The sequence below is a fragment of the Peromyscus maniculatus genome, chromosome 8 (assembly GCF_049852395.1).
Source record: "Peromyscus maniculatus bairdii isolate BWxNUB_F1_BW_parent chromosome 8, HU_Pman_BW_mat_3.1, whole genome shotgun sequence".
Lineage (NCBI taxonomy): Eukaryota > Metazoa > Chordata > Mammalia > Rodentia > Cricetidae > Peromyscus > Peromyscus maniculatus.
This window is the reverse complement of record NC_134859.1, coordinates 90,550,443-90,573,414: the sequence shown is the minus strand read 5'-3', so window position 1 is coordinate 90,573,414 and position 22,972 is coordinate 90,550,443. Positions and strand designations below refer to the sequence as shown.

The window sequence follows — 22,972 nt, the reverse complement described above, 5'->3', positions numbered from 1 at the left end:
AGATCCCTGGAACTGGAATTACAGACAGTTGTGAGCTGTCATGTGGTTGCTGGGAATTGAACCTGGGTCCTCTGGAAGAGCAGTCAGTGCTCTTAACTGCAGAGCCATCTCTCCAGCCTCTCATTCATTTTTTAAACATAACAAAATAAAATATAATAAGATAAAACAAAAACTAGCTAGAGAGATGGCTCAAAGGTTAAGAGCAGTGGCTGCTCTTTCAAGAGGTCCTGAGTTCAATTCCAGCAACCACATGGTGGCTCACAACCATCTATGATGAGATCTGGTGCCCTCTTCTGGCATGCAGGCATACATGCAGGCAGAACACTGTATACATAATTAATTAACATTTTTTTTAAATGCCCCAGGCTTCCTTAAAAAACAAAAACTACCACATGAAAGTGAGATGAACAGAAGGAAAAGAATCCAAGAGAAGGCACAAGAATCAGAGACCCACTCATTTGCACACTCAGAAATCCCATAAAAACATAAACTGGAGGCCATACTATAAACATAGAGGACCTGGTAAAAACCCACACCCACAATTCCTTAGGAAGATGGGAATCTACCTTAAAATCCAGCTATACCACTCTTGAGCATATATCCAAAGAACGCTTTATCCTGCCACAGAGACACTTGTTCAGCCACGTTCATTGCTGCTCCATTCATAATAGCCAGAAACTGGAAACCACCTAGATGTCCCTCAGGAGAAGAATGGATAAAGATAATGTGGTACATTTACACAATGGAGTATAACTCAGTCATTAAAAAAAAAAGGCAACATGAAATTTATAGGCAAATAGATGGAGCTAGAAAAAAAAATCATCCTGAGTGAGGTATTCCAGATCCAGAAAGACAAATATGGTGTGTGTTCAGTTATATGTGGATATCAGCTGTTAAGTCAATGACAACCAAGCTACAATCCATAGAACCACAGAGGGTAGGTGCAGAGCAAGGGACTAGAGGGGACAGACAGCTCTTGTTAGGAAAGTGTTATGGATGGATGGGGGGATGGAATGGAAGAACCAAGTGGGGGGGGGGGGAGGGTTGGGGAGAGATAGCTAAAATTAAGAAGCATTTGAGGGGTAGTATGGAAACCTAATACAGGAGAAACTTCCTAAAATATATACATATATGAAGGCAACCTAAGTGAATCTCCAAATAATGCTGGAGACAGAGTCCCACCTGGCCATCTCTTGTCACCAAATGAAACTTCCAGTGCAGGGAGTGGGTTACATCTAATTGAGTTGTTGGCCAAAAGGACCCCATGGGAATCCTCAAACAACCCAGGGTGTTGCCAAGACTACATGTTGCTCTCCACAAACCGACAGCAGGTCCCATTGCTGAAGACAACACCTACACAACCCATTGAACCTGGAGCTGTCGATCTGGTGCCTACATAGAGCCTTCACCCTATGTTCTAGCATCTTTGGTACAGGAAGGCACTTTGCACATTACCAAATGTGAAACCAAACACCACAAACCCTTTGATCTACAGTGATGTCCTGCCTGCAAGATATACTAGGGCAATGGTGGCCAAAGCTTATGGGAGTAACCAACCAAAACTGATTGGACTTTGACTTCAGGAGATGGAATCCATATACCCGACATGCTTGGAGTGACCAGAGACTAGATAGCCCAGAGACTTAGAGTAAAACCAAATAATACTGGTCTTTAAAAAAAAAAAAAATGTAGTGATAAAATGACTCCTAATGATACTCTCCTATACTCATACATCAGTGTCTTGTTCCAGACATCATCAGCGAAACTTCCTCCTGCACCAGATGAGCACAAAAATAGAGACCCACAGCCAGACATTACGCAGAGAGTGAGAGACCTTGGAAGACTCAACACTAAATGGGATGGCTCCATCAAATCCCTCCCCTTGGAGCTCAGGGAACACCAAGGAAGACACAGAAAGGGGTATAAAACCCAGAGGGGATGGAGGACACGAAGGAAACCAGGCCATCTAAATCAACATGAGCAAAGCTCATATGAACTCACAGAAACTGAAGCATATTTACTATACACTCTTAAGGATTCTCTTTAACAGTCTCCACCTCTTTGGCCGGCACTTAGGTCTTAGTTTCCCTTTTGGGCAAAGTCTGCAAGGGTACAGTACCTACACCGCCTGTCCTGCCCTTTAGTAGCCGCTCGCTACTTCCGAGTCCATTCGGAAAGATGGGTGTCACTTTCTGTAACGGAACAAACGCAATTAAACGGTGAGAAGACGAAAAGTAGGTCCGCAGGGCTTCATGCCTCAAAGGGCTGACCGCAGCAAGCAAATTAACACATCCAAGGGAGCGCTCAGGGAGATCACGTGGTATAAGACAAGTCAAAACAACTGTTTTCTGTCTCCAGAAAACCAGACCTTAGGGTTCCACTTGGGTCCAGGATCTGCCCCCTCTAGTACTAATACCCTTGGGGAGGCACCGGGGTTAAGGGTGCGCATCTTCAGCTTAAGGAGACGAAACGACAGCCCTAAAGTCGCACGGATGGGGTTGACGGTCAGGTCTGAGGCAGATCTGCTGGAGGCAGGCGGCCCGCACGCTCCGAGTGGCCCAGCCTCTCTGCGCCACGCAGAAGCCGGGGGTCCCGAACCGCACGATCGCTCGCTCCCCAGCACCGAGACCCCCATCCCACCCCCACCACCGCGCCCTCCCCCGACGCAAGCCTGGGCAGGGAAAAGCTATCGGTCCCGCCCCTCGGCTTCTCCAGGCCTCGCGATTGGCTTCGCGGGCCGGAGGCGGGGCCGGAGCGGCGAGCCAACGTGATGGCGTCAGACGCCGCGCGCCGCTTCCTGTTGTCAGTGCCTCAAGAGCCGCAGCTTCTGCTGCAAGCCGTGGGGTCGCCTCGCCGGGAGCGCCGCCACCAGCTCCTGTTCCCTGTGGGTGAGTCTGGGCGTGAAGGGAAGCGAGGGGGCGGTGGGCCTGCAGCCTCGCGGCCGCTCGCGACCTCCGGGGGCCTGGAGACTTGGGGTGGGAACCTCGGCCCTTCGCAGTCCCGGCCTGCTCCCCCCTCAGCCAGCGGCCACCCGGTCGGTCTCTCCCCTCCGTCTGCGCCGGGTCCCCTCACCACCGGTCTTGCGTAAGGGTAGCCTCACTCGTGACTACTCTTTAGCCCGGTTGCAATCCGATCCGAGTCACATCCCTTGGTCACCTCTTACCTCAACGTCACGCTCATCCCTCAACTCGTCTGAACCTTCCCCCGACCCTCCCTTCCATTCTGGCTCACATTTCTTATCGCAGCCTCGCACACCCCGGCTCAGCCCCGCAAGGTCTGCCCGCTCATCCCAGACACCCGACGTCTGTCCCTCCTGCTGGCCACTGCTGAAGCGGGCTCCTGTTGAACTTGCCCCTCGCTTCTTGGTCATCTCAGCGTTATCTCTTGGCTTTGTGTCCCGTCCTTACCGACTCTCACCCTAATTTCCTAGCTGACCACGGAGGTAATTTCTCCCTGGCATCCCGAGGACAGTATGCTGCCTAAATCGTTTCTAAACTGTCCCCCAACTCGGCTGCCTCGGTTCCTACCGTCTTTCCCCGGTCCTCCTGTTGCTTTAGACTTAATATATATATACTTATTAATTCTTGGAGAATTTCATACATACATGTAGTGTACTTTGAACATATTAACGCCCCCACTCGTCGCTGTTAGTTTGGTTTTGGGTTGGTTTTTGAGACAGTGTCTCTCTATTTCGCCTTAGCTGTCCTGGAACTCAACTATATAGATCAGGCTGGGCTCAAACTCACAGAAATCCACCTGCCTCTGCCTTCCAAGTGTTGGGATTAATGGTGTGGGCCACTACTCCTGGATGTAGTTTGTTTTTTGTTCCTTTGGTTTTGTGCAGTCGGGGTTAGGTATGGGTGTTTGGTTTGGTTTTTTGTTTTTGTTATTGTTTGTTTTGAGACAAGGTCCCTCTCAATAGCCAAGGCTAGCCTTGGACTCCTGGTCCTCCCTGCCTCCACTTCCCAAGTGCTGGGATTATAGGCATGGGCCACCATGTCTGGCTTCCAGGAGTTACTATTAACTAGATCTAATGGGCCTCTGTCTATCCCTTCCTTGATCCAGCCCTCTTTCACTTTGAGAACTTAGGCCCGGCGCCCTTCCTGTCACACCTGCTGCTCTTCAGCAGCCATGTCTGCTCCTTGCTCAGAGCCCAGCAGACTAAACAGTGAAGTGGTGTCTGTAGGGATTCAGTTGGTAAATGAGTATAGAGCTTTCTCCCTCAATTCTCAAATGAGGTTTTTTCTGGTGTCTGGTCTCCTGGACGTGTCTCCACAGATGACTTTTCTGGCATTCATATTAAGTCATTGGTGCCTGTTGTTGTAATGGTAAGTGTCATTCAAATACCTGGAAGGTGAGAGGTGGCCAATAATAGGAAAGATGGGTAGGTCACTGAATCTACTCTAAAAAGAAAAAGGGGAAGATATAAAAATGACAAGGTAGATTACTGAATCTATTATGAAAAGAAAAAAGAGAGAATATGGATATGATAAGATAAAAAGAGAGATTATTGAATATACTTTTAAAAAGGAACTACTTGTTTTAAATAGGATAAGTAATGAAAATTTTTGTCTGAGTTTATCAAATGTTCCTGGACTGGACATTGTTATATATTAATGAAGTTTTTCTTCATTTGAACCTGTCAAATGTTAATGGACTAGACATCGTTAATGTAATCTTGACTGTGTATATTGTATATACTTATTGGATATAATTTTTCTGTATTAGTTATAAGCTTCTTTTAATTTTAGACAAAAAAAGAGGAAATGTGGTAGTATTGTGTTCCCTAAAATATTGGGCACGTTAATAAACTTATCTGGGGTGAGAGAACAGGACAGCCACAATATTAAACATAGAGGATAGGCAGTGGTAGCACATGCCTTTAATCCTAGCATTCCAGAGGCAGAAATCCCTCTGGATCTCTGTGAGCTCAAGGCCACATTGGAAACAGCCAGGCATGGTGACACACGCCTTTAATCCCAAGAAGTGAGGCTTTAATCCCAGGGAGTGATGGCAAAAACAGAAAGATATATAAAGTGTGAAGACCAGAAACTAGAAGCATTTGGCTGGGTAAGCTTTTAGGCTTTAGAGCAGCACAGTTCAGCTGAGACCCATTCGGATGAGGACACAGATGCTTCCAGTCTGAGGAAACAGGATCAGCTGAGGAACTGGCGAGGTGAGGTTGGCTGTGGTTTGTTCTGCTTCTCTGACCTTCCAGCATTCACCCCAATGACTGGCCTCAGGTTTGATTTCATTAATAAGACAACTGTTAAGATTCCTGCTACAATGGCCACTCACCCAGCTCATTCGTCCTGGGGCAGTGGAAACCAGCCCTTCTTTTTGGCAGGAGAGAGCCTCAGGGAGCACTGTGGAGTTGGTTGTGATCACAGAGCCCTGTCCATGTGTCCTAGTACTTGTGAGGAAGTGTTCCTTTCTGTATAGCTGAGTGCAGACCTTTTCCATTACTGAACCCAGGGACATGATGGCCTTCAGAAGCTGTTGTGAGTCATGAAGAGTACAGACAAGTGAGTCCTGGGTAGGCTGAAGGACAATTGGTACAGGGGCTGTAAAATCACTTCTCTTTTCATAGGTCCTGGATTATTTAGTCTTAGCCACTGGGGTTTGTAGGAACAAGTAAAGGTGAATTATCTGTCAGTAGTTGAGGCAGATGGGTATCTTTAAGGTCCTATGCTCAGCATTTATAGGCCCCCTGGGGACTTTCTGGTATATATTTCCTCCAGGTTGTGATGGGCTTGCTTCAGGAGGGTCAGCTATCTATGATGACAGCCCGTCACCCCCCTCCAGCCCTCACCCTCAGTCCTGGAGATTGAATCCAGGATCTTGTACATGTTAGGCAAGTGTTCTACCACTGAGATACACTTCCAGCCCTGTTAGCAATTGTAAGGACCCTGAGAGACTAGCGTTGCCACAGTGGTCTCTTTCTTTGAAGGCTGAATGCAATTCTGTCTTTAATATCCTCTCATGATGATGCAGCCCTCGGAGGAACGGCTTTTGCCTTATTGACGGTGTGGCGTACTGGCAGAAATTCCCCTGTAGTCCTACCACATCAGAGCCGTATGCCTCATCTTCCCACAGTCTGTCAAAGAGATGTTCCTGTTCTGTATGCCTCACCTTTATTTATTAAGTCATTCAAGAGGTGGATTTGTTGTTGTTTGCTTTTTTCCTTTTTGATTTTTTGAGTATCACTGTGTGCATAGTCCTAGGTACTAGAAACATTGATGATGGGGCTGGAGAGATGGCTCAGCGGCTAAGAGCACTGACTTCTCTTCCAGAGGACCTGGGTTCAATTCCCAGCCCCCACAGAGCAGCTCACAACTGTCTGTAACTCCAGGGTCCAGCACCCTCACACAGACATACGTATAGGCAGAACACCAATAAAATAAATAAATTTTTTAAAAAAAGAAGGAAACAGTGATGAAGGAGTTGCTCAAGGTTCTTTTTTTCACTCTTTCAGAATATATACATCGTTAGGATCCTATAGCAAAGCTAGCTAGGTACAGTGATACCCACCTGTAACCCGAGGTACTCAGGAGGCTGAGAATGGAGAGTTCAAAAGCTTTCCCAACAAATTTAAGACCTTCCTCGGCTACATATTGAGTGCAAGGCCAGCTTATGCTTCATAGCAAGACCTTTTCTCAAAAATAAAAAATTAAGTTCTGGGGATATAGCTCAGTGGTAGAGTACTTTCTGAAGTACAAAGCCCTGAAAAATATAAAAGCCAGGAATAGCTGGCCAGGCCTTGTAATCTCTGCATTGAGGAAGGGGAAAGCAGGAAGATTGCTTTACGTTGAGGCCAGCCTGAGCTACACAGTGAGGTCCTGTCTTAAGAGAAAAGAGAGAAGAATCCTGTACTGTATGGAACAGGAATATGAGAGAGATAGGTGGTGTTGGAGGAAAGGCAAGTTGGAAGGAAAATGTGCCCAGCGATGACAGGTGTCCTCACCCACACTAGTGTTGGGTCTGGTTTCTCACCCTCCAGCAGTATTTAATTGGAAGCTGTTGCTTCAAAGGCTTGTTCTCTTACCCCGTCCTACCCCTTCAGGACACTTGTCTAGAGACTGAGCTTTCCTCAGAAGGAAGGACATGCTGTTTACTCACTCAGCATTCACATGCCTGAGCGGTCAGCTGCCTTTCTGAATCAGAAGATAACTTGGTCATTCTTTTCCAACTGAAATACTATGACTCATCAACTGGTCCAGCAGCTGGCTGGCACAAGCGCAGGGCTGTTCAGAATGTTAGGTGTATGATCCAGGCAGTAGGAAGAGGGCTGTTGGAGTAGCTGAGGTGTCTAAAGAGAAGCCCTTGCCGTCTACTGATAGATACAGTGTTTTGAGAGCAGTAGAGCCCTGTTAGCCATTCTTTCAAGTCTCATCTAAGCCATTTTTCTCCTTTCTTCCTCAAAGTGTACATGAAGTAAGAGGACTATACTAGCTAAAACTGGGACAAATCCTTCCCATGTTGATCATTTAAGAAAGGACAGTTCTGAAACGTGGGCATCATGGAGAAGACCTGAGCTCGGCTTATTGGAGCTGTAGATCTATCTGGTAAGACAGTGTCTTACTGCCTTTAGTGTTTATTTGGTAAAAGGAGCTTTTGAGTTCTTTTGACCCGAGACAGCTTGAGCTGCAAAAAGAACTAAGGAGACCTGAGATTTCTGTTTCTTATCTGTTTCTTCTAAGTCATGATGATACTGAACTCCTGATTCTTCCACCTCTGCTTCCAGATTACATGGCCTGGGGTGGCTTTTGTTTGTTTGTTTGTTTGTTTTTAAAAGCTATTACTGGGCCACAGTCCTTATTAATAGTGCCCCCACCATGAGTACACTATTATTTTCAGCTAATTAGTTCTGGAGCTGTAATTGACATAGGCTATTATTTACATTGTTGAGGTCTGAACCCTAGGGTCCTATTCACCATGGCTGAGAGAAGAGCAAATGGAGTTTGAGGGCTGGCCAGAACAGCTGGACTGAGACTGAGCTAGATCTTGCCTGTGTAAAATAAACCTCAACCTCCACGACAGGCATATTGTGAGGAGTGACTTCTCGTCCACAGCAAACACCTCCTTTTCTACCATCCTGGAAACCAGAGTATGGAGCTGGCCTCCTGAAGAATCCTTGGGGAGGTGGAGTAGAATGTGGAAGGAAAAACAAACCCAGAGTTTTTAGTCAGAGCCTTTGTACTCGGAGCCAGAGCTCTTCCTGTCTCCATGAGGGTCATGCTTCTCTACACACCTGCCTCCCTGGACAAGGCCTGTCTGAAGAGGTCCGCCTTGGGTCCTGGCTCCTGTGCCCTTTTTATTACTGCCATCTAGGGAAGGCAGAGATTGGCCCCAACATTGAAGACCACCATGTTTCTCTCCTTCTTGGGCTTCAGGCTCCGCTTCTGTCTTTAAGCCTTTCCTGCCAGTCTGTCTTAATGTTTCTTGGGACTGCAGCTGAAGGGCACTCTGCCTAGCCCAGCTCAAGCTCGGAGGATGGCATTTACTTAGGAGTCTGGGGTTTCCTCTGGGCTGGGGTTGGCAGTCCTCTGAGTGGTGGAGCCAAGCCACTGCTGTGTAAATTTGTTCCTGGACCTGTTTCAGCTTCCTCATCCTCCTTCCTCTATCAGGTAGAAATAATGAAATGTCATTCATAAACAAGGCAGTCTGTGTAATGTCCCTTGCTTGTGCTAACTTCTTTGTGCCATAATTAAGCGAGACAGCATAAACATTCGCTCTGTAGTGTTCCCTAGAGACTTGTTTGCATGTGAATGTGCATGCCTAGCCTGAGTGCTTAGGTTTGGGCCAAGGGAAGAAGGCACCTGGCCCTTGGGATCTTCAACTGTGGATACATACATTGTTGATACATACATTGTGGGCAGTGGCATTCTTTGCTTATAGATTTGTGGCTACATCCACCAGAATGACAGAAACCATTTATACCCAAACACATCATGTTCAGTGCCTTGCACCTGAGAGATAAAATTCTATGCTCCCTTGGTCCTGCCTAGCTAGTGACAAATTGTGATGTCAGAACCCGTGTTGGTCCTTTAGACATATATCTGTGACACCCAAACTAAAGATTTGCAGCCCAGTGCGGAAGTGTGGAGAGAGTGCCGTCTCCTGAAGCTGTTGCAAGTGTGCTTAAAACCCTGGGCTGGATCCAGAGTTGAGTACAAGTCCAGCCTTGAGTTGTGCATTGTGAGGCCCAGCACCTGGTCCCCACCAGTTCTTAGCATCTTCACTGAAAGCTCCTCCTTCGGGCCCTGGCAGGCCTTCTGAAGTTTTCACATTCACAACCCCTTCTGTCTGCGAATTTTTACATGACCCAATAGGTAGGTGTATAAAGAGGACAAATCAAACATTTAATAATAATAAACCATAAATAAATCTATTTAAAAATTCTTTGGTACACACACAATTGTACTGTTTATTGAAGACAAAGGCAAATTTGCATACTGATAAGATGGCTGTGTTTGTTTATCAATCTAATTAAGGCTACACTAATTTGAATCTTACATGCTGAAGAAATATTCAAAGCCTTTGTTTTTGTAATTAAACCATTAGGTTTCTATAAAAGCAGAAAATTTTGTACAAGTTGTCTCAAATCTGAGCTGAGAACTGGGTGCAGTGGTGCACACCTTTAATCCCAGAGCCCAGAAGGCAGAGACAAGATCTCTGTAAATTCAAGGCCATAGAGTTCCAAGACAGCTAGCACTACATAGAGAGACCCCATCTAAATGGGAAAAAAAAAAGAGATTAGCTCAAATCTGAGCTGAGGTTGTCCAGGCAGTGCTCATTGTCGACGTATGATGATGTATGGTGAATTCCTGTGTAGTACAAAACACGTGTTGCATGTTCAGAACAGCAGTTGAGTCATGTGATGCAGTTCATGTGAGCTCTGTCAGAAATACTTCTGCTTCATTAGACACTGGTTTTGAATGACTTTTTAGCTGTTGTGCATTCAGAAACCTTTTTCTGCTAGGTTTTTTACTTATTGACTCCCACATTCAGTGTGCCACTCTATAGGGGCGTCAACCCACTGTGGAGAAGCTTTGCAAATTCCTATCTCATAGGCCCTGGTTTTCTGCACAGATTTTGGTGTGAAGAGCCCTTGTCTCCTGCTTGTGGTGCAAGGGTTCCACCCCTCCCAAGGACTGAGCCTCTGCCCTGTTTCCTTCCTTAAAACCCAGTCTCAGTTTTTCCTTCGAGTTGCTCCAAGGCCTTTCATTTGCGATTTGAGTGGCCTGGCCTGACTGCCTGCTGCCTGCTGGGAGGGGACTGGTTGTGGGGGTAAGTTGGGAGCATGTTCATCTAGCCTTCCTCTGTCCCTGCAGGTGTCATGTGAGTCTCCTTGAGCGCTGCTGCCTGAGTGGAAATGCTCGAAGTGGAGAATGGGCTGGACCCTAGGGCTGCCATCCAGGTATGTGGGCAAAATAGGATGGGGTGGGAAAAACCCCACAGGACCACCATTTCATCAGCTTTTCCCTTTAATTTTTTTTCCTTTTTAGATAGGGTCTCATGTAGTAGCCTAGAATGACCTCAAACTTACTTCATAGCAAAGGATAAACTCCTGATTCTCCTGCCTCAACCTCCAAGTTGCTAGAATTTCTGGCATGTGTCACCACACCCAGCTTTCATCTACTTTTCTTATTTTGAAATAAATGAACATGTCCAGAGAGAGGCTTCAGGTGGAGAAGAATTTACAACAAAAGCAGGCTTCCAGGAGATCCTGACCTTTCTAGATTGTGTATGTGTGTGTGTGTGTGTGTGTGTGTGTGTGTGTGTGTGTGTGTGTCTGTGTCTGTGTCTGTGTCTATGTGCCTGTATGTGTGCCCTATGGCGTGTGTGTGGTGGTCAGAGGAAAACCTATGGGAGTCTGTTTTCTCTTTCCATCATGTGGGTTCTGGGGACTGAAGCAGGTCAGACTTGGCAGCAGGTACCCTTACCCACTGAGCCTTCTTGCCAGTCCCCCACACTCTCTTTTTGAGACAGGGTCTCTCACTGAACCTGGAGCTTGCTGATTTCATTAGACTGGCTAAGCAGCAAGTCCTTGGAATTCTCCTGTCTCTTCCTCCCCAGTGCTGAGATAGCAGATGTCACCATGCCCAGTTTTTTTTGTGGGTACTAGGGATTCCAACTCAGGTTCTCAGGCTTGTGCAGCATGCACTTTGCAGTTTGCTCCAGCCCTTGGTTTTGTCGGAAGCAGCTGCTCTCGCTAGTTGTTTCAATTATGGGGTAAATTGGCAGCTCATATATATCTTTGAACATGTACTATTTTTCAAGCAAAGATGTTTGTGGCCAGTTTACCAGAACCTCTCTAACAACCTCTTTTTCCTGTGCTTGGCCCTGGACTTGCTTAGGCACTCGGGACTGGCTGTCTTGTGTCCTTGGAAAGGCCAGAGGTCAGATAGCTTTGGGGCTCAGTGAAACCCTGTGGTGGTTTTTTTGGAGAATCCTTTCCTCCCAGTATTGCTCCCAGTTACCAGAACCTTCTGTCAACAAGGAGCAGCAGCCCTGAGAGAGCTGCCTTCCCTCTCCTGGCCACTAGAGGGACAACTCTACCCTTGTCCCTGCTGGCTTCCAGCTGGGCCTTTGCAGTTATACCTGTCCCACCCTGGGCCCTCTGGGACTGGAGCAGAGCCCTGGCCTCCTAGCAAGGGCTGCACAGGCCCACCCTTGAGATGTGTGTCTGGTTTTCCCTGCATTCCCTGACGCAGCACCTGGTGACACTCAGCTGGAAATAGTTTATGCTTTTTATATGATCTAATAATATATTTAAAATAGCATTTACAATTCAACTCCAAGATCAAAATCTTTGCCTCAAAGGACAGCATTCGTAAAGTGTTGAGGGAGAGATGAAAAAATATAGTCCACAGAAAAAGGGAAGGTATTATCTCTGATAAAGGTCTAGTATCCAAAGTGGATAGAGAACTACTTCAACTCAGCAATGAAAAGATGATCTCGGGGCTGGGAGATGGCTGTTCAGTAGTGTGTGCTGGCATGAAGCCCTGAGTTTGGATCTCCACAACCAACATAAAAGCCAGTACTGGCAGCCTATGTCTATAATCCCAGTTGCCGGGAGGGTGAGGGCCTGACAAGTCCCCAGAGTTCATTGGCCAGCTAGCCCATGAATTGATGAGCTTAGGTTCAATAAGAGACCTCATCTTATACACATTGTCTATAAGAATAATGTGTAGAATGACTGAGGGACTCAACATTGGCCTCTTGCCTCCACACACATGTGCATGTTCACCTATACACACACTGACACATGTAAGCACACACACCACACATAAAAACAAGTTATACAGTGGACAGAGGATTTCTCCAAAGAAGTTATACAGTGACCAGTAAGTACACAAAATAATGCTTATTACTACTAGACCCAGGGAAATGTAAGGGAAAGCCGAGGTAAGGTGCTACTTCACATCATTAGGGCAACTGTAATCAGAAAGACAATAGCAAGTGTTAACAAAAATGAAAAAAAGTTGGGCCTCTTCTCTAGACTCTGGGAATGTAAAGTAGTGGTTACTTTGGCAAACAGCTCAGTTTCGTAGAAAACTTAAATAGAGCTTTTGGGTTTGTTTTTTATTCCTTCTCTTTCCAGTGTTGGGGATGAAATACAGGATTTCACAAATGTAGGTAGTGTTCTACCCCTGAGTCACATCCCCAGCCTGGCATAGGAGCATAGGTTTTATGTGATTGAACAATTCTTTGGATTTTCAGGCAGGTCTTACTGTGTAGTTTAGACTGGCCTCCAACTTACTATCAAGATAGCCTCCAAACTCACATGAAAGTCCTCAGCTTTTAAGTGTCAGGATTGCAAGCCATTGTGCAAGCTCTATGGCTTATCAATTCTAGACCTGGAAACAGGTCTGTGTAAAGATGTGGACACAAACACTCAGAGCAGCACTATAGTCAAAAAGTGGGCACAAGGCAGCTGTTTATATTCTCTCTCTCTCTCTCTCTCTCTCTCTCTCTCTCTCTCTCTCTCTCTCGACAGGGTTTCTCTGTGTAGCTTTGCACCTTTCCTGAAACTCACTCTGTAGCCCAGGCTAGCCTTGAACTCAGAGATCCGCCTGCCTCTGCCTCCCAAGTGCTAGGATTAAAGGTGTGCGCCACCACCGCCCAATCTGTTTATTTTCTTATGAATGGCCAAATAAAGCATGGTATATATACCATGCAGTAGGATATACTTGATTATAAAAAGGAATTAAATACTGATATGTGCTATAGTATAGATAAACCTTGAAAATATGCCAAGTCAAAGAAGCCATACTCAGAGTCACATGTTATATGTTTCCATTTCTTTGAAATGTCTAGAATAGATAAATCTGTAGAGACAGAAAAGAGATTATCCTCCAGCCACTCCACCTCACCCCCAGCCACTGCTACACACTTTCCTTCAGTGGTGTTGAAATGCTCTAAAATTAGCTAATGGTAAAGGTTGCACAATTCTCTGCGTATACTAAAAACCACTGAACTTTACTTCCTTTTCCAGAACTTTCTACGTTTTATTGACTTTAAATCTTCAGATCAAAGAAATTCAATGAACTCTAGACAGAACAAATACAATAAAACCACTTTGTTTTGGTATTGTTTGTTTAGGAATAGATCTATGATTAAAAATGCAGTTAAGGACACTTGCTGCTCTTCTTTTTTCTCTTTTTCTCTCTTTCTTTCTCTCTCTCTCTCTCTCTCTCTCTCTCTCTCTCTCTCTCTCTCTCTCTCTCTCTCTCTCTTCTTTCTTCCAAAACAGTCTCTCTATGTAGCCTGGCTGTCCTGGAACTCACTCTGTAGCCCAGGCTGGCCTTGAACTCACAGAGATCCGCCTGCCTCTGCCTCCCGAGTGCTGGGGTTAAAGTCATGTGCCACTGTGCCCGTCCTCACTCTCTGCTTTTGTGTGTACAATCTACTGAGCTCATTTAGTATTGCCCTTTTGCATATGGGACTGGATAGCCTACTAGTGCTCTTCCCTGAGCACTTCACTGATTCTCCTCTCAACAGCCATTGTAAATAAATCTTTATATCTGTTTTATTTGAGACAGGGTCTCACTCTGTAGCCCTGGCTGACATGGGACTCCCTATATAGACCAGATTAGCCTCAAGCTTACAGAGATCTACCTGCTTCTGCCTCCTGAGTGTTGAGATTAAAGGCATGGGCCACCATGCTCAGTGTCAATAAATTAAAAAAAAAAAGTTAGTGAAAGTAAAAGTTACCAAAATTCAGGAATATGGTTACTTCTGGGGATGACCAAAACAAACAAACAAAAAACCCCAGAAGTTTGTAGTTTAAATGGGAGAATTTAATGTTAATTATAACTTGTTAATTAATTTTTTTAGATTAAACTTTCCAAAGAACACTTACTGTTCAGCCTAAGTCAAAATAAAAGTGAAATGTTTATAACTTAACACTTGATGCAAACCAGTTTTTTTTGCAGTTCTGTCTAGTTCTTTGCCAAACACTAATATGACTTTGATACAATCATAATTATAATTATATACATTTTATGTTAAATTTCCACAACCCTTGATGTACATTTTATAATGCATGCCTTTTATATCTGTCCCGGGCACATTGGCAACTGTTGGGGACACAAGGAGAAATGAAACCCAATATCTACCCCCAAGCAATGGCCCCTGCTGGGCATGATGGTCCAGATAATCTCTCTGAATTTGAGGCTAGTCTGGTTTACAGAGTGAGTTCCAAGACAGCCAGGTCTGCAGAAACCCTTTCTCAAGAAACCATAATAAATAAATAAATGAAAGAAGAGGCAGCACTGTCCGAGTGTTATAGATCACGAAATATCATTTCCATTTAACCTTTAGGGAATTGAGGTTCAGAGAGGTTGAGCAAAGTATCTGCAAACAGCTGGTACTATAAGCCTTTGGCTCTAGGCCTGGGCTCTTAGCTAATGTAATTAGGCTTCTGTGGTCTTGACCTTTTTCCCCACTGTGTTGGGGATCTAACCCAGGGCTTGTGCCTGCTAAGCATACTCTCTAGCATGGAGCCACACCCCCAGTCCTTTCTTGGTTTTTGCTCTAAAGAAATATTCTCTGCCTCCTTAGCTTATCTCTGCAGAATACCCCCAAACTACCATAGTTGTGACTACATGGATCTGGTATTTAAATACAAGACTAAAGTTTCATTAAAAACAACAAAAGCCGGGCGGTGGTGGCGCACGCCTTTAATCCCAGCACTCGGGAGGCAGAGCCAGGTGGATCTCTGTGAGTTCGAGGCCAGCCTGGACTACCAAGTGAGTCCCAGGAAAGGCGCAAAGCTACACAGAGAAACCCTGTCTCGAAAAACCAAAAAAAAAAAAAAAAAAAAAAAAAAAAAAACAAAAAAAAAAAAAAAAAAAACCAACAAAAGATTGGGGCCGGAGAGATGCTTCAGTGGTTAAAAGCTCTTGTTTTTGCAGAGGACTTGGGTTCAGTTCTTAGCATCTACACGGAGGGTAGTTTACAGCAATCTGTAACTCCAGTTCCAGGGGATTTGATACCCTCTTCTAACCTCAGGCACCAAGCATACATACATATATACATGTAAGCCAAACACACATAAAATAAAATTAATAAATCTAATTAAGAAAACATGTGCAAAATCATTTCTCTGTGTGCTGGATCTTCACTTGCCACAGTAGCTAGCTTTGAAAAGGAGTCTCAGGTTATATAGATAGTGTATATGTGGTTACACACATTGAAAAACAGGCCATGGACTACATTCCAGGGACTCCATGTAGGATTTACCCCTAAAGTCTGCCATTGTGTTTGATATCACTTAGGTCATCAAGAAGAGGCTGGTGGGGTCTGTGAAGGCTCTGCAGAAGCAGTATGTATCTCTGGACACAGTGGTCACCAGTGAAGATGGAGATGCCAACACCATGTGCAGTGCCCTGGAGGCTGTGTTTATCCATGGCTTGCATGGCAAGCACATCCGTGCTGAGGCTGGAGGGAAAAGGAAGAAGCACACTCATCAGAAGCCTCTGCCTCAGCCTGTTTTCTGGCCCCTTCTGAAGGCTGTCACCCACAAGTGAGATACACTGGAGAGGGTTGGCATCAGGGAAGAGCTTCAGAGTACAGGGTACTCGACTCTCTGGAGGGTGGCAAAGCCAAAAAACACAGTGTTCTAGTGTAGGCACTGTGTGAGGTAGGGCTAGAGACGGCCTTATAGAAAGGCTATCTCCAGACCTTAAGGCACTCCACTCTCATTTAGAGCCTGTGGCTGCTTCTCACCCCAGCACTGTTGACCTTTGACTACACTAGGCTGAATCATGTAGTTACTACTGAGTTGTGTGGCCTGAAAAGACTAAAATATTCTCTGGTCCTTTTAACAGAAAAGGTTTGCTGACCTTGCCTTTGAATATTTGAGTCTCTATCTTCTAAACTTAATTTTTTAAAAAATTTATGTGTATGAGTGTTTCCCTACATGCATGTCTATGCACCATGTATGTGCTTGGTGCAGGGCACAAAAGCCATAAAAGGGTGCCAGATCCCCTGGAACTGGAGCTAGAGATGACCGAGCCACCATATAGGTACTAGGAATCAAACCTGGGTCTTTGCAAAAGCAACCAGTGCTTTTAACCAGTGAGCTATTTCTTCAGCTCCTGGTTCTAAACTTTTATAACAAGTTGTGTCTGGCATTTACCCAAGAAGCCAGATAGTGTCTGAATATTCACCCCAAGGCCCTGTCTTTGCCCTTGCCCTTGGCTACTTAGGCCCTAAGCTGGTAGCTGGCACTGCCTCCATGGCATATGAAATGCCACCCTTGGCCTGAAGATGCCTTGTCAGTCTCTGATTTGCATTTCTCTACCTGCTGCCACTGCCCTATCTTGGGTTTTTAGCTCTCTTCTGAGTAACAATGGTTTTCTTTCTTTTTTAAATTTTTATTAGTTTATGTGTATGAGTGTGTGTCTGTATATATGCCACATGCATGTGGGTTCCCAGGGAATCCAGAAGAGGGAATCAGATCCCCTGGAGCTGGAGTCATGAGTGCTTGTGAGCCACTCAGTGTGTGTGCTGGGAACTGAACTCAGATCCTCTGGAAGTGCAGCAAGTGCTCTTAACCACTGAGCCGTCTCTCCAACCCCAGACAGTGGTTTTCTAGTTGTCTCTGTATCTTGTTAAATGTTTCCTTAGTTCAGTTAGCCAGTCAACCTGTACTGTGCTGAAGTTAACTGGAACTTGGCCACTGAGTCCAGAGGACGGGGGGGTGCATTCCTGCACAGGACACTGTGGTAGCAGAAGGGATTTATGTCACACTGCAGCTTTGGGAACTGAGTTTGGTACACCCAGGGTCCACTCTAATGGTACTACTGTGGTCAGCTCACTTCGATATGCTTCACTTCCCAAATGCTTCACTAGTTGAAGCCCTGAATGTGTGTCCTGCTAAGTTCCCCAGGTGCTTTTGGCTAACACCCAGGTGTGGGATCCTGTGTCCCACATAGCCTGGTCATGTGATAGCCAAGCCCCCCTCTATTGCCTGGCTTTCTGACCTAACCCGCCACCCCTCCACCTGTAAGGGAGCTCTCCCAGTTCCCTGAGAGGTCCACTACTTTTCTTCCCATTATGTGTTTTTCTCTAATAGTCCATTGTGCTGAAAGTTTATCCATCTTTTTTTCTGGAAAGTCTTCAGGGCCTAACTCAGACACTGCCTTTTCTAACCAGAAGTGAAGGCCCAACCTCCCACTCTACCAACAAAAGGCCTGAACTCCATGTATTTCCTTCGGTGACAGTTACCTGGGGCTGAGAACATAGCTCAGTAGTAGAATGCTTGCTTAGCATACGCAAAGCCCCGGATTTATTCCCCAGGAGTTAGGGGTTGGGAGCTTAGCAAATATGTCTTGGGTTAGTAGATGACATCAGGTAGCCATAGCTCAACAGCTCGGCTTTTCTGTATTTCCTGAGACATTTCCCTGGAGTTTGGTGTGCTTAAGTATGTTTGTGTTTGTAGTACTTATCACTGGTGCTTGCTAAGCAGTGCCTTAAAACCATGCCTCTGAGATTTGAGGTAGTTTCTTGAAACACATCTGCTCTGTCCCCCTCCAGACACATCATCTCAGAGTTGGAACACCTGGTCTTCATCAATACAGATGTAGGCCGCTGCCGGGCCTGGCTGCGGCTGGCCCTCAATGATGGTCTGATGGAGTGCTATCTGAAATTGCTCCTGCAGGAACCCGCAAGGTTGTGCGAGTACTATCAGCCCACAGCCCTGCTGCGAGATGCCGAAGAGGGCGAGTTCCTACTGAGCTTCCTGCAAGGACTGACATCCTTGTCCTTTGAACTCTCCTACAAGTCAGCCATCTTAAATGAATGGACACTCACCCCACTGTCTCTCTCTGGGCTTTGTCCCCTCTCTGAACTTGACCCTCTCACTACCTCTGGGGCGGAATTACAGCGGAAGGAGTCTCTGGATTCAATCTCTCATTCCTCAGGCTCTGAGGACATCGAAGTCCAACACTCCGGCCATAAGATCCGCAGGAACAGGAAACTCACTGCCTCTTCCCTCAGCCTGGACACAGCCAGCTCATCCCAGCTATCCTGCAGCCTAAACTCTGATAGCTGCCTGCTGCAGGAGAATGGCTCCAAGAGTCCAGACCATTCTGAGGAACCCATGTCCTGCGACTCAGATCTGGGCCCAGCAAACGCTGATGACTCTGACAGGTCTCTGCAAGAGTGAGTAAGCTCCTCCACCCCTCGCCCTGCCTTCCGTACATGTGATCGCCACTGAACGCTGGGGGGACATGAGGAAGTCAGAGGAGACAAGGGCTCTTTCTGCAACTGAGGAGAGAGCTCAGTGAGAAGAATGGTTGCTTCGGGTTTTTGAAATGGCTCCCTCTCTAGTCCAGGCTACAGTACCTGGTTCTCCTGAGGGCTGACATTAGAGGTGTGAGCCATCACTCCCAGCAGAGGATAGGTTTAGTACTCAGAGTCGGACTGAGTCTTTGGCCTTTCTGAAGTCCATATAAAATAGTCTTTGTCATCTAGAGGGAAGTAGATAATAGTACAGAGTGCATATATAATTCTGGCAAATACAGAGAAGTAGAGTTCATAGGCTGTGACCTTGCAAAACACCTAGTAGACACAAAACCTCAGACAGATGTGGGCCTAGTGAGTGTGAAGAACGTGTAGGACAGACTGTCTTAACTCACTCCGTCAAAGAGGGGAGCGTGGGCCGAACTCCCGCCCCATCCCCAGTGTTACGTGAGCTGTCTGCCATGAAGCTGCGTTGCCTGTCCTGGCAGGTCCTGCTTCACCTCCCACACCCCTGCAGTGCTGAGAATCAAACCAGGGCCTTACATGAGCTGGATGAACTCTCTACCCCTGAACTACATCCCCAAACTCCAAAGCTTTGGGTTTTTATTTAATTTTGTGAGACAGAGTCTCATGCTATAGCCCAGGCTGACCTTGAACTCTTTGATCCTTCGCTTCCATCTCCTGATTACATATGCTTCCAAGTTCCTAAATGTTTCTGTAGCAAAAACAGTGCTTTTATTACCTTTTAATTTTCTCCCATTTCCTACAAAAGGTAGCACATGTATGTTGCTGGGGTGTCCGAGCCTCTTCATTCTCTTCATAAGCCTGTTCTTCCACTCAGTGGACACTGAGTTCAGTCAGTCCTTGAAGCACTGATGCACAGTTTCCACACATGCTGTCTGTTGACACTGCCAGGAAGAGCTCCATGATCTCTCAGTCTTACCACTGGAAAGTACTGTCAGGGTTGTGGGTATTTAGTGGCTTTCTGTTGAGTTAAAGCCTCTGTTCCATCAACTCATGTCTAGGGCCTTTTCACTACTTCTGTGCACCCTACAGCCTCGGTTCAGCCTACCTGCTGTAGGATAGAATTAGACCCAGTGATATGTGGGCAGGGCTCACAGAAGACCTAGTTTCCAGGCCTGCTCCACAATTTGCAAGTCAAGTAACGTCAGTCAAATTGCTGACTCTTTGTGAACTGTTTCTCCATCTTTAAGATGGAGATTTCTCACAGAGCTGTCTGAGAGTCAAATCATTGCCTGTGTAGTGAGCGCATGCAAGGCGGTGCAGTAAAGAAACTGTCAACATGACTGTTCCATGCTATGGTTAAGGGGATAGTCTTTATTGTAAATAACAGAGAGAAAATAGCCAGAGACATCTGGAAGAATTCAGAGCAGAGAGAGAGAAATAGACTGAACATGGCTGGCAGACTGGACATGGCCAGGGCTATCTGTGAGAGAAGGGAGAATAACCAGAAATATCAAATGGAGAAATCGAGGCTGGAGAGATGGCTCAGAGGTTAAGCACACTGACTGCTTTTCCAGAGGTCCTGAGTTCAATTCCCAGCAGCCACAATGTGGCTCACAACCATCTATAATGAGATCTGGTGCCCTCTTCTGGCCTGCAGACATACATGCAGACAGAACACTGCATGCATAATAAAATGCATAATAAATAAGTAAATCTTTAGGAGAGAGAGAGAGAGAGGAGAGAAAGCATAGTAAGCATAGTAAGAATAGCAGCGGCAAGTGGGGTAACCCTAGCCCTTATAGCAAACAAATGGACATCTGGGAAGAGGAAAGCCTGGGGAGGTGAGAAGGGCTGGGATGCTAGTGTGGACTTTGGAATGTATAACAGGTACTTATGATACTGAGGGAGCCTGGAGGCCAGTATGTGCTTTGATATGCAACTACAGGTATATGTCATTGGATCCAGATGTCCCTTCTGCCAGAGGTAAGGGAAATGACTCCTTTTGGTAGATGGAAACTGGTTTTACAAGTTCCTGAGGAATGCTGGCCTTTATCTAACCACTAGAAATCCTCTTCTAGTCCAGGTTGAGCTCATTTCTGGACAGCCTTTTGGAGTTTGGGGAATTGGAGTTTCCTTTAAACCTGACAGTGAGTTGCTCATGTGAGAATGGTAGGCTCCGAGGTAAAGCACTGAGTCCATGAGATGGCAATTTCAGATGTCAAATGAGGAGTTTAGATGGAGCACATTGGGGAGAAACCCCAAGGAGCCATCTCTGCCTTGAGAAATGCTGAGGTGGGGGTGATGCTAGCTTACCTCTCTCAGGCCTTCTCTTTGTCATATGCCTTGCCTTTATCTCTCATGAGTCTCATGACTGGAAAATTCCAGCATAAGGTCTTTGAATCAGTGACTGTCCACCCTGTCTGGAAATCATTGACGTGGTTCTTAGGGAGAAATACAAAAGGAACTGAGGGTCAGGATGTATAGATAAGCACCAGACGGTGATGTGAGTAACTGGACATTGACTGCACAGATGCAAATGCAGGGCCAGTGCTGTCGTTCTCAGAGCTGGGCCTCGAAGTTCCCCTTGGGGGGTTGCGGGAGAGGGTATGCTACACCCGCATGTAGAGGTCAGAGGACAACTTTCAGGAGTTGATTCTCTCTTTCCATCATGTGAGTCCAGCAGATCCAAATCAGGTCCTCAGGCTTCACAGCAAGTGTCTTTGCTTGCTGAACTGTGTTCTTGGCCCAGCATTTTTATTTTAAAAATGGGGGTCTTACCATGTATCCTAGGCTGGTCCTGAACTCTTGATCTTCCAGAGAAGCACCATTACACCTGCCTTGATGTTAGCCTGTAAGCTCAGAGATTAGCATTTCTAAGTGTGTGTTTTAAAGATAAAAGATCCTCAGAAGCACTTTGCTTGAGTTTATTCTTTAATGATGCTTGACTATTTAAGTTATTAATTAGGCATAAATATCCTGGCCTTAATGTTTCAACTCTTAAAACATCTGCAGGTTGAACAAAGTACAAAACATGACTTCAAAGTGAAACTTTTTCATTTACTATAAGGGGTCTGTTTTGCAGAAAGTAAATTGTAGCTTGCCTTGTGGGCCAAGGACTGACTGTTCTTTGGGTCTGTGCTATGATTATGGAGGGTTGTGGACTCAGGCGCTAGACTGCCTGGGTTGTCCATTTTACCAGCTTTCTGCTCCCTTGGTGTCATCTGTCCCCTCTGGCTCTTACAGTCTTTCCACTGCAGAACTTTGTCAGTGTGTGTCAGCTGTTACTTCCCTTGGGAAGTGACTCAGCATTGGAGTTCACCTCTGCGCTTTCTTCAGTGAACCTTACTTTAGAGTGGAGCAGAACCACAGTCCACCAGCATGAGGGTCTGCATGGTCCGGGATTCCAACCCTGCCTGGCTTGACAGAACTGCTCTCCAAGGTGTTGTTTGCACACCTTTGTGAACACACATGTACAGATGCACAGACAGGAGGGTGGGGAGAAGCTTGGTTGGTAAAGTACTCATCTTGCCTGAATTGGGCCCCCAGAACCCACGTTGAAAAATCTGGGAGTGGTGGTGCCTGTTTGTGTCCCAGTGCTCTGGTGGCAGAGACAGGTGGGTCCCTGGCGCTCACTGGCCAGCCAGCATAATTTACTAGGCTAGCTCCAGGCCCATGAGAGACCTTGTCTCAAAAATACAAGGTAGATAGATGATGCTTGAGGAATGCCACCTGAGGGTGTCCTCAAGCCTGCACAAACACACTTGTACCTGCACATACATGATCTGTCTCTCCCACACACACCAAAATGGGGAGGAAGAGAACTCAGCATTTTCCACTCCCTAGAAGTCACACTCTTAGATTTTCCTTGATTTTTTTTTTTCTTTTGGGGTGAGGGAGACAATACTGGGAGTTGAACCTAGAGTTCATTTATGCTAGGCAAACTACCACTGAGCCTTCCTGGGTCTCATTTATATAGCTCTGGCTCTCCTGGAACTCACTATGTAGATAAGGCTGGCCTCAAACTCACAGAGATCTGTAGCTAGAGTTTTCCTGCCTTGCCCACAGTCAGGACAAATCTTTGTCACCCGCCAGTCCCACAGCCGCTCAGACCCAACCAAGTAAACACAGAGACTTATATTGGTTACAAACTGTATGGCCGTGGCAGGCTTCTTGCTAACTGTTCTTATATCTTAAATTAATCCATAACTCTATACCTTGCCATGTGGCTCGTGCCTTATCGGCATCTTCA

At 46.0% G+C, this 22,972-nt stretch overlaps 1 protein-coding gene across 5 annotated transcripts in view; it reads left to right on the top strand.

Moving 5' to 3' along the window:
- Plekhm1 (pleckstrin homology and RUN domain containing M1) overlaps positions 1-22,972 on the top strand; it is a 60,891-nt gene that overhangs the window by 5,765 nt on the left and 32,154 nt on the right. Inside the window, exons 1-4 of one of the 5 annotated variants that reach the window (XM_006970557.4) lie at positions 2,746-2,888; positions 10,335-10,420; positions 15,786-16,033; positions 18,049-18,675. In XM_006970557.4, coding sequence (XP_006970619.1) covers positions 10,376-10,420; positions 15,786-16,033; positions 18,049-18,675 — 920 coding nt within the window. In that variant the 5' untranslated portion in view covers positions 2,746-2,888; positions 10,335-10,375. Of the gene's footprint in view, positions 1-2,745; positions 2,889-3,338; positions 3,443-7,424; positions 7,566-10,334; positions 10,421-15,785; positions 16,034-18,048; positions 18,676-22,972 lie in introns of those variants that run through there. The other 4 variants (XR_006074938.2, XM_076543487.1, XM_015995019.3 and 1 more) reach the window with 4 other exon arrangements.